General features: G+C 34.0%; 1 protein-coding gene across 1 annotated transcript; it reads right to left on the reverse strand.

Moving 5' to 3' along the window:
- Positions 1-5,578: 5,578 nt before the first annotated feature.
- LOC132634821 (SUMO-conjugating enzyme UBC9-like) lies at positions 5,579-10,608 on the reverse strand. Its single transcript, XM_060350914.1, has 5 exons — positions 10,479-10,608; positions 10,281-10,365; positions 7,631-7,758; positions 6,479-6,583; positions 5,579-5,962 (listed from the first exon to the last, which is right to left on the reverse strand). Exons 2-5 carry the CDS (start codon positions 10,348-10,350, stop codon positions 5,819-5,821), a joined length of 447 nt encoding a protein of 148 aa, XP_060206897.1. The 5' UTR covers positions 10,351-10,365; positions 10,479-10,608; the 3' UTR covers positions 5,579-5,818.
- Between the last annotated feature and the right edge of the window lie 412 nt (positions 10,609-11,020).

Consider the following 11,020-nt stretch of genomic DNA (forward strand, 5'->3'; position numbering starts at 1 on the left):
GTGTTTTTTAATATATATTTTAATATTTTATTTTTGTTCCATTAGGGAACTCATATCAAACTAGGTGTTGACTATAGTTTTTTGTAACATTAATTCTGTCTAAATTCGTTTCGTTAGCTTAAAGTGCACTTTTGCTTCTTACAAAATACAAAAATTCTTTTGGTCTTCTCTCTTATTAATTATAAATAATATAAATAAAAGAAAAGTATGACTACTCATCACTACTATTTGTCCAAAATGATTAGAAAAGTGGACAACTCAAAAGTAAATTAAAAAGGGAAAAAATAAATATGCCAGCACCTATTCTTAGTCAAAAGGACAACTTATAGTACAATCGAGGTACCTAAAAGGCAAGTCGTTTAACTTAAGATTTTAGAAGCAAATGATTAATGAAAGAGTAGACCAGCTTAAGAATGATTAGGGAATTATTATGCATTAAGATTTTAAAAATGAAGAATCAAAGAATTCCAAGTCAGCAATGGCTAAGCATCCATGTGCAAACTCAACTAGCATAAATTCAGCTATATGTTGGCGAATTCATAAAGTAGTAATTAAATTTGATGGGTTCAACTTTTCAATCTATATTAAGATTGAACATATTGTACTTTTGAAGATATCAGTGCATAACTATCATAGAGACCCAATATATATTTTAAATATTTATAGAATATGAGTTCATAATTTAATATTTACAGAAATATTGTGATGAAAATTTTGAGTTCAGTTGAATTCGTTATTTATAGGCTACATCTGTATGTGTATGTATTATTGTATTTTTCATCTACTTAATTTAAAACAATTGATCTACATTGGGTGGATTGTCAGGTTGTGATTCTTAAAGCTCTTTCAGTTATAATATCTAAGTACATTATTAAGGAATAAACTGGAGGAGTTTGGTAGCATTAATAGTGATTAAACTAGAGGGGTTTAATTAGGACTAATAATATCTAGAATCATGATATGCTCCACCACTCGTGTGCACGACTATACTTTGCCTGGATTAAACTACAAATTTTTAATTAATTTTCTTTTGCTCTTGAATAGGGCTTGCACGTGCCTTATTTTATGCTGAAAAAACAGTTTTTTCATTTTTAGAAAGGGTATCTTCTCTTTGTTTATTTAACTGAACTAGTTATGTGAGGCCCGAGCCCAAACTCAAGATATAAAAGTAAATATTTTAATTAAAGAAATATAATTTGTGTTAATATAAGTATACAACAACAACAATCATATACCCATTATAGTTCCACAAGTGGGTAATTACGTTAGTCATAATTATTTTTTATATAAGTATATTTTCAATATATGAAAGTAAAACTTTCATTCCACTCCTTTAATATTTTAACTTCCATTTTTATGAAATTATTTACTTCAAATCAAATACGGAGCCAGAATTTAACATTTATAAGTTATGTATCCTAATTTTCTAAAGTTATTTAGTTCTAAATAAATAATCTATACATAGTTAATGAACTTTAAAGACAAATACATAATTTAACTTGTGCAGCGGATGAAGCTGCTCCTCTCTTAATTAGGGATTAGGCGTTCGAACATGGATATGGAAAAATCTTTAGAGGGAGCGCTTTCCCTGAATGGGCGCTATACAATGCGAATTATCTAGATTAATTGGGCTCAAATGCGGATATCGAGCACCAAATAGAAAACCAAAGAATATGAAAAAATGAGCTAGGAGGTTCGATAACTTTTGAAAAGTATACCTTAAAAACAAAAAAAAAAAACAAAAAAAATTGACTTAAATAAATAAGATTAAGACCTAGAAGCAATTAATTGAAAATTTTTAAAAAAAATTAAAAATTCTTGTGAGGACTACAAAAGTCCCTATGTTTTCCCTTATATATAATAAAACAATAGTAAAAAGGATTAATTAATAAAGGGAAAAGGTTGAATAAAATTCCACAATAAAAGACATAGGTCACAGTGCCCCATACACATAAAGCCAATATTAAAAGAAGATACAAACAGCGCTTTATTTGCTTTAAACCCACTTTCTTTTTATGGGAAAGATTAAAGAAATCAAATTTATTTAATTAAATTCAGTTCTTGAATTTTGACTCCGTTTATTCTGCTATGAGTCGACATTTACTGCAGAATATTAAATTTGAACTGCTGAATATGGTGATCTTATAGTTATGGTTTTTAGTTCATAAATAAAAAGGCAAACATACATATATGTGGACGTAGTAAGAACCAAGATTCCATTTTAAGTGCATTGAACCTATTACTGAATTTAATTCCTTCCAAACACTGTTCTCAGCTTTTAATATGTCCGAGTCAGTTTGCCCGCTTCTCGACTATTCTACCAAGTATTTGGTCCAGAGACGGAGCTGTATAATGTCAAGGGTTCAACTAAATCTCCTTCGTTGAAAAATTATACTACGTAATAAGGCTAAAAAAAAGATTTACTTTGTTATATATAAATGTTGAATCACGTTAATATAGAAAATATTTTAGTTAACGACAGAAAGGGTAAAAAAAATTCTTTATGTTATAAGTCAAATCTCAAGTGCAACGTTCTAGTATTGCTTAATGGATCCCTTTGCAAATATTCTAGCTTCGCCACTGCCTGATACCTCCGTAACTCTGCCCACCAAATTTAGATCAATAGTGTTTTTCGTTCTTCTTCTTTAATGCAAAACAATAATGAAATTGGAACTGTGTTATATTTTATTATTTTAACTAGGACCATAAGGGAGAAAAAACTGGTTTAGGGATTTATTGCATTTGAGTTGACGATGCTTCAATGCTGGGTTTATACATCATGAGTTTTTGAGTGTTGCAAATACAATCTCGGATCATTCGCACTTTTGTCCTATTTTGTGCTGGCCTTTAATTTTTGCTCTTCAAATGGGCTGGTTTTAATTTTTGACCTTCAAAATCGAACTTATACCTAGAAGGACATAAGTTACGCATCATAATATCCACAAGTTATGCCAGCCGCCTTAAAGAACTTATGCCCCGCTATGCATAAGTTCGATTTTGAAGGACAAAAATTGAAAGACCAGCCATTTGAAGGACAAAAATTAAAGACCAACACATTTGAAGGACAAACTGTGCAATTACTTCGAAACGTTAAGTTTTACCTTTTGCTTTGAGCCCAATTGAGAGTGAGCTTCCCGGTAGTCTCTTTCTTTCTAAATGTAGAACTCTAACTATCAAATTCGTCACGTTTTCTTACTCGAGATATCACAGATAGTTTCGTAAACTAATAACTTCTTATAATAAACGAGCAAGAGGAAATGTAATAAATCATTATTTATTAATTCTTCAAGAAATATAAAAAAGTAATTGCTTTGGAAATAATTAAACTCACAGCTTTGTATATATTGCTATTTGCTTATAGATGAGTATGGTAGAGCAATACCTAATTCTTTTATTTTTCATAAGTCTTTAGTCTAGTGTTTACTCTCTTACATTAAATGTCAAACTACTTTAGCAGAAAACTTCAAATGCATTCAGCAACTTGCAGTGTCTGCTTTTTTTCTCTTTTCAACTACAGTGCTTGTTATAAATTACAATAACTCATACACTTTCCACACCTTCAATGCTCTATATTTCATTCAGTTTGGTTGATGATGTAAGTACTACTAATGGAAATCAAGAGCAACTAGTACGAGTACTACTAATAATAATGAAGAGCAACTAAATACTATTAATCCAAAGCTATTGGCGTTCGGGTGAACCCATAAGTTACCTTCTATATCCGTCCCCAAGTATATTTTTTTTTAATTTCAAAAAGTTTTGGGCCATACTAACCTTGTTGGCACAAACTATGAAGTAAGCTCAACCACTTTGGTCAACCTACTCCAAAGCTACTGGTTCGGGTAAATCCATAAGTTACCTTCTATATACGCCCCCGAATATATTTTTTATTTAATAAAGTTATGATCCCTACTAGCACAAGCCTCGCATCCACAAACTATGACGTGAGCTCAACCACTTGAATTGACCTTAAATAGGCACCCTACCCAAGTACAATAGACATTTCCACCCTAGGCCGTGAGCCTTCTTGATCGCCCATTGACATTACCCTTGTATGTTCATATGGTATAAGGTTTGGATTTTTTTTTCTCCTAATTATTTATTTCTTTTTCCTATCACCCAAAAAATGGTAAGGTGAAAGTAGAGGAGAAATGAGTTTTTACCACTGAGATGCGCTGGCCCATAACAGATCTTGGGTTTGCACTTAGGCCCTTCTGATCTTTTGCAAAGAAAGGTCCAACCTGCAAGAACTTTGGGCTGCTGCTTGTAAATTCGGATCATTCAGCTTTAGAAGCTTTTTTTGTTTTTTTTGGGTCTTCAAAAGCACTTATCTTTAATTTTTGTCCCTCAAATTGGCGGTCTTTACTTTTTGCGCTTCGCTAAAAGCCTCTTGGTTCCAGGTTCAAAACTCAATTCAGTCAAAAATTTTAAAAAAAAATCGCAAGGCATAAGTTGGGTTTCAAACTCTGCCTTAAGACAAAAAAAATATAAAAAAAAATTACTTTGCTGGAATTTTGCAAACTTCAGCCTTAAGACCTCATTTTAGGTAAAAGTTAGCCTTAAGTTGCCTTCAGGCACAAGTTGAGGTCCAATTTATACCTTGTGGTTTTTTTTTTACTGAGCTTGGGTTCTAATCCAAGATCTCGGGATATTAAGGGAAGGGCAAAATTAAAGAACACCAATTTGAGGGACAAAAATTAAAGACCACCCCCAGCGAAGGACATTCCTGCAAATTGTCCCTTTAGAAGCCTCTCAAACTAATACTATGTTGGATTATGGGAACGAATAGCAGGCCAATTTGATATTTCATGACTGTGACTATTTCTCCATTACAACAGCAGTTACTATTTGTGATAAGTATCTAATTAATTGATGGGAAAAAATAAAAAATAACACCCTGATGCACTAAGCTCTCGCTATGCGCGGGGTCCAGAAAAGGAAGGAACTACAAGGCTCTGATATACTCAACCTTACTCTGCATTCCTACAAGAGGCTAAGCAAGAGAATGTGGAGAGAACAAACTTATTCACTTCACTAGGCAAAAATAACTAACAGAGCTTATTCACTTCACAAGGCAAAAATAACTAACAGAATCCTAAAGAGAGCGAGGAGAGAACAAACTTATTCACTTCACTAGATTATTCTAATGATTTACTTCGTTTATTCTTATGCTTCCACTATTTATCAAATTACCAAAAGACTGAAGATTAAATCTATTGACTGCATTGGGCCAACACGTGATAAAAATAGATTGGGAACATGGTTTACAAAAAAGTTGCTTTGCATTTATAATCATGAGAAAACCATCGTAGAAGTTTCCACCTTGATCCTATATTAAATATAGCTACACCATAAGCGAATCTAGAGCAAATTTTGCAGGTTCAATTAAACGCATTGCTGGTAGCTAAGACTATATATATGCATACAAATAAATATTTAAGATATACACACAATAAGATCACACTTACTAAGAAGTTACCAGCTCTAGACGATAGATTCACCTCTGGGATGCACCATATTTACCCGAAGATGATTTGCAAAACACTTTGCGACTTCATTGTATTTACCACTACACGAATGATCACCAAATGCATATGCAAAGTGCCAAACAGCTTAATTTTAACCCATCCATAGAGTTACATAGCCGTTAGAATCATACAAACCAAAAAGACAGAATTTAAGTGTTTCAAGAGGTAACAACACAACCTTTCCTCTTGAACTGATAATGCATAAGAAGCATCTCATTTCTTAACACATTACTGATAATGCCCAAAAACACAGAGGGAAAGGAGACCCTCCAGACACAAAGGCACAGCAACTAACCCATGGCATACTTTTGGGTCCAGCTCCGAGCAGTTGTCTCATACTTGTTTCTGTCAGTCTTGTACATGTGAGCAATCTCCGGCACCAAAGGATCATCGGGATTAGGGTCAGTCAGCAGTGAACAGATCGACAGCAACACCTGCAAGGAACATATGCAAAATAAACATGTCAGCTCACACTTGATCATCAATTATGCTTAAAGATATTATGAAACAAGGAACCATGTGCTGAAGCATTAGAAAGAAAAGCTTCAATTGATGCAAGAGTTTCATTTGGGACAAAGCTAACTGTCATTTTTAGTGTTAAAAAAGGGAAAGATTTAAGATGCTGGTTCCCACATAACTTCAATCTGAAAATACCGAAGATGTTCTACATAAACAGTGAAAGACTGCATTAGGTGAATATATTTTAATCTCCTGTGTTTGACTCACTTACGTTACCTAGAACAAGAACTAAAAAATCAACGTGTTAAAATTCCTCATAATAGACCATCAAGATACATTTGACAACATTCTAATGATCATAACCTTGAGCACTCTATCCAAACATGGATGGTATTAGAAGACCTCAGAACTCCTGGGCCATTAGTAAGAATTAAGAAGCAAAATCAAAATATTAAATTAGCATGAGGATGGATACAGGAAACGAACTTCACCTTGGAGATTGTAAGCGCTGGGCTCCACTGTTCCTTCAGAATGTCAAGGCAAATGCTACCATTGCTGTTGATGTTTGGGTGGAAAACCTTTGTCCTAAAAGCTACCTGCACATTTATCTCCTATTAGTCATAGAAATTTGTCCAGGGAAAAGAGTGAGAAAAATAAGAAATGCAAATACATTACAGAACAGCATTCTCTGGAGGACAACTTAACTGCCTTAATATCTTTCTTGGAACTGTTAACTGTAGTATATATCTTGTGAGCAAAACAGTACATAGATTGTACTCAACTGCCTTAATATATTGTTGTCCATTAAATTCTATGCCCCAAAATGTTGAATTGAGTAGTTGATCAATCGATTAGATTGATTGAACTTCTACACTCATGCACTTGGCCAATTAATTAAACATATTAATTGGACTCTTCTACACCAATGCACTTAGTCAACTGCTTTTAAAAGCATAAATGTCTAAAATGGGAATAATATGTCCAGAATTAGAGAAAAATTGCATGAAGAGACTTTTATCCATTTGCTGATTCTCTGTCAAATTCCAACTGGGTTAGGAACAAATCCTAAGGTAACTTCGGAATGGGGCGCTCCAAAAACCCTTACCTATCTAGGGTCAGCTGAGGAATCCAAGTAAATTCTTTTCAAACACGCATAATATCCAGAATTCCACCGACAGGGCACGGAACGCAGGCACACTCCTTATCCCAATCCCCACCAGGAATAAAAATTATAGCAGAACTACACACATCGAATGAATAGCATTCTTGACTATCACCACACTCTACTTGCTAGAATTTCTTAAGACCAAAATAACAGTACCACAGTTAAGGTTAACTAGGCCTGTCTGCATAGTTTCTAAAATAAATTCAAGTATCTTAACAAACAGGCGAGATCAGTCCAACAATTGGGTCCTGTTTTTGTTTTTGATATTCATATCAATTGTAAGCAGTTACTCTACCGGGCAAACGAGCTTTAATGTCTGCACATGCATTAGACGATTAATAAGCACAAATATACTTGTTAACTCAATGATACTGCAAAGTTACCCAAGATAGCACCCTTGATTCTGCAACCGCATGCCAAATTAGGAACCTATCAAGCCTTATCAAAATTTGTACACTTCATGCTGTAGGTAAAATACCTTGGGTGGCTTAAATGGATAATCAGGTGGAAAATGAATGGTAATGAGAAACAGTCCACCAGTATAGGGACTGTCAGGTGGACCCATAAGTGTTGCTTGCCAGTGAAACATATCTTCGCCAACCGGGCCTGATGTAAACAATAAGAAGCAAGAGTATAACAATCAGAAATCTCCAAATGCAGACCTTGGACAATTTTTCACATAATATTTGTGTATTTAGGCTTAATAAAACAACATTTACATTAGCTTGCCTAAGAAAAGGCACAGAGATAAAAGCTCACAGAATCAGAGATACCACTTCCCAGATGCAGACTGTAAACAAGTTTCAAGCATGAGCATGGAGATGATAAGCTCGGGAAGAGGCACCTCTACCCTATGCAGGTCATTTCCAAGCTTTAGAACCTTGTTCTTGAAATTTTTAGCCTTCCCCAACCCAAAACAAAATATATGTTTCTTATCCCACTCTTCCTGATCTTTTTAACAAGAGCACATGCTCAAGGACTATATTTTTTGGGGGCAAAACACTAATTCAAACACCAGAAGATCATACTTTACTTTTAAATTACATCTCAGATCAATTTGAACATTTATAGACTGATACATTTATTTTGACAATGTAATTTACTGACTAAAAGCATCAAAAGTAAACCTGAAACAACAAGCTCCAAACTTTGGTTCCAGATCATATCCAGGGGCGGATCTAGTGCAATAATTATGGGTTCACGCGAACCCAGTAACTTTTGTCTAGACCATATCTCTAAATTAAGAAAGTTATTAAACGTATAAGAAAATTTAGCTCAGAACCCAGTCCTCTGGTTTAAATATTGTTGTATATTAGCTTGAGATCGGCGTAGGAACTCAAAACCTTAAAATCTTGGATCCGCCTCTGACAATATCATATAACTTCAAGCCTTGAGTATCCCCACCGTCACAAGGTTTTCCTCTTAAGATAATCAGCAACAAAAAGCAACAACAACAACATTCCCAGTATGATCCCACAAGTGGTGTCTAGGGAGGGTGGGATGTACGCAGACCGTACCTTTACCTTTGTGAGGGTAAAGAGGTTGTTTCGGATAAGACCCTTGGCTAAAGAAAAGCATTTTTTCAAAAGGAGGTTTGAAAAATACAAGAGTAAAAAAGCTATGACGAAAATCGGCAACAAACAAAAGCATGGTCCAAATTCCAAAATTTACATCCCCTTTGAAGACGACGTTGGTAACCAAGGGCCCAAAGCTTTAGTACAAAATCCAAATGGCAAAGGTAGGGCCCACGTCAGTAGTTCGATCCTGGTGAACCAAGAATGGTAATCAATTGAAAAATGGTATAGGGGTTTCCATTATCCACTGAGTTTTGAAAATGAAAAAAAGCTGATATCAAGATTAGCTTTTATTCATGTTGGAGTCCCACATCGGTGGGAAAATGGGTAATTGGTCTTCTTATATGGTCTTGGGCAATCCTCCCCTCATGAGTTAGGCCCAAAGTCCACATCTTAACCTTAGTAAATCTTGATATCCTACAGAATTGACTATTTTTCAACCAAAAAAAGAAAAAGAGCCACTCGGCGGTTGAAAAATGTGTGATCATATAAGGAGAGCATCTAAAACGATAAATCTAAGCAAAAATCCACCAACTTTGCAAGAAAATGAAGAAAAAAAAAGGTTTGGACCAAGAACTGGAGGGTTTTAGAAACATTTAACCGGGAAAAAACAAGTTTTCACCCAAAAAAAAAAAAAAAGAAAAAAAAATACTTGGCGGTTGAAAAATTTGCAATCATATAAGAAGAGCCATCTAAAACGATAGATCTAAGCAAAAATCTATTAACTTTGAAAGAAAATGAAGGAAAAAAAAACGTTTAAATCAAGAAGAGGAGGGTTTTAGAAACATTTAACCGTAAAAAAAAAAAAAAAAATTGGCAGTCAAAAAATTTGCGATCATATAGGAGAACAGCTACAACGATAAATCTAAGCAAAAATCTACTAACTTTGCAAGAAAATGAAGAAAAAAAGAACGTTTAAATCAAGAACAGGAAGGTTTTAGAAACATTTCAACCGTAAAAAAAAAAAAAAAAAAAACCTTGGCAGTTGAAAAATTTGCGATCATATAGGAGAACAGCTACAACGATAAATCTAAGCAAAAATCTACGAACTTTGCAAGAAAATGAAGAAAAAAAGAACGTTTAAATCAAGAACAGGAAGGTTTTAGAAACATTTAACCGTAAAAAAAAAAAAAAAAAAAAACTTGGCAGTTGAAAAATTTGCGATCATATAGGAGAACAGCTACGAAGATAAATCTACTAACTTTGCAAGAAAATGAAGAAAAAAAGAACGTTTAAATCAAGAACAAGAATTTTAGAAACATTTAACCCTAAAAATAAAAACTTGACGGTTTTGAAATGTGCGATCATATGAGTGAGCAGCTAGCATGATAAATCAAAGCAAAAATCAACAAACATTGCAAGAAAAATAAAGAAACACAGAGCTATATCAAAAGAAGATTAAACTAAATAGTTCTATAAACATTTAACCAAAACAAAAATGGCAGTTGCGATCATCTAGAAGAACATCTAAAATGATAAATCTTAGCAAAAAGAAAAAAAGAAAAAAAACAGGAAGGTTCTAGAAACCTAAAAAAGGAAGGTTCTAGAAGATACCAGCGCTGCAAGAAGTAGGAGGATCTTTCTGCAGATCCTTGAGCTCTTTCAGAATTCGCTTCGACGCCATCCTCCACCAATATTCCTAACAACAATCAAATTAAAATAACACAAATCAGCTACATATATTAAAATAAAAAAAAATGAATTTACATACAAAGAAAAAAATCAGAACAGAGAAAAAAAGATGAATTTTACCCGAGAGATCCTCCTACAAAGATTGCTGATTTTTTGAGGGTTTTTATGTTGAATGAACAACCCAACTTTGTTTTTAGTATAATAAAGGCTTTTTGTATCTTTCTTGGCTAAGTTTCGATAATGCCCCCATTGATTTAATCATTTGCCACTTAGGTTCCTTTTTTTTATTCAACATGTGGTGGATACGTCCTATTTTTCCTCTCTTTTTTTTTATTCTACAATATGTTACGTAGTAGTTTCAAGTGAAAGGTTAAAGGAGTAAGAATTTCTTTTTAACTCATGATGTAGGGATCAAGGAATAAGCTTCATACCAAAGAGTAGAGGCGAATGATTGGAAAGTAGATGATGCTATTGGTTCAAATCATGCATGAGGGAGTTAGACGTCGGATTTGAAGATGGATTTTGTCTTCATGACATTTCTTTAAAATTCGGTTCGGAGCTGACCGACAAGACAACCGATTGAGGGTCGAATGAACTACAGACAACGATCTGTAAGCCAAGCGACCTACTTGCAACCGTCATCACGACTACAGGCTGGCGAC

Source organism: Lycium barbarum, chromosome 4 (assembly GCF_019175385.1).
Source record: "Lycium barbarum isolate Lr01 chromosome 4, ASM1917538v2, whole genome shotgun sequence".
Lineage (NCBI taxonomy): Eukaryota > Viridiplantae > Streptophyta > Magnoliopsida > Solanales > Solanaceae > Lycium > Lycium barbarum.

Excerpts from the sequence above, each read along its gene's own strand:
- LOC132634821 (XM_060350914.1), bottom strand. The coding sequence starts at position 10,350 with ATGGCGTCGAAGCGAATTCTGAAAGAGCTCAAGGATCTGCAGAAAGAT. Across the intron at positions 7,759-10,280 it reads TCCTACTTCTTGCAGCGCTG|GCCCGGTTGGCGAAGATATG; the intron begins GTATCTTCTAGA and ends TGTTTACATCAG. Across the intron at positions 5,963-6,478 it reads CAGCGCTTACAATCTCCAAG|GTGTTGCTGTCGATCTGTTC; the intron begins GTGAAGTTCGTT and ends TGTTCCTTGCAG.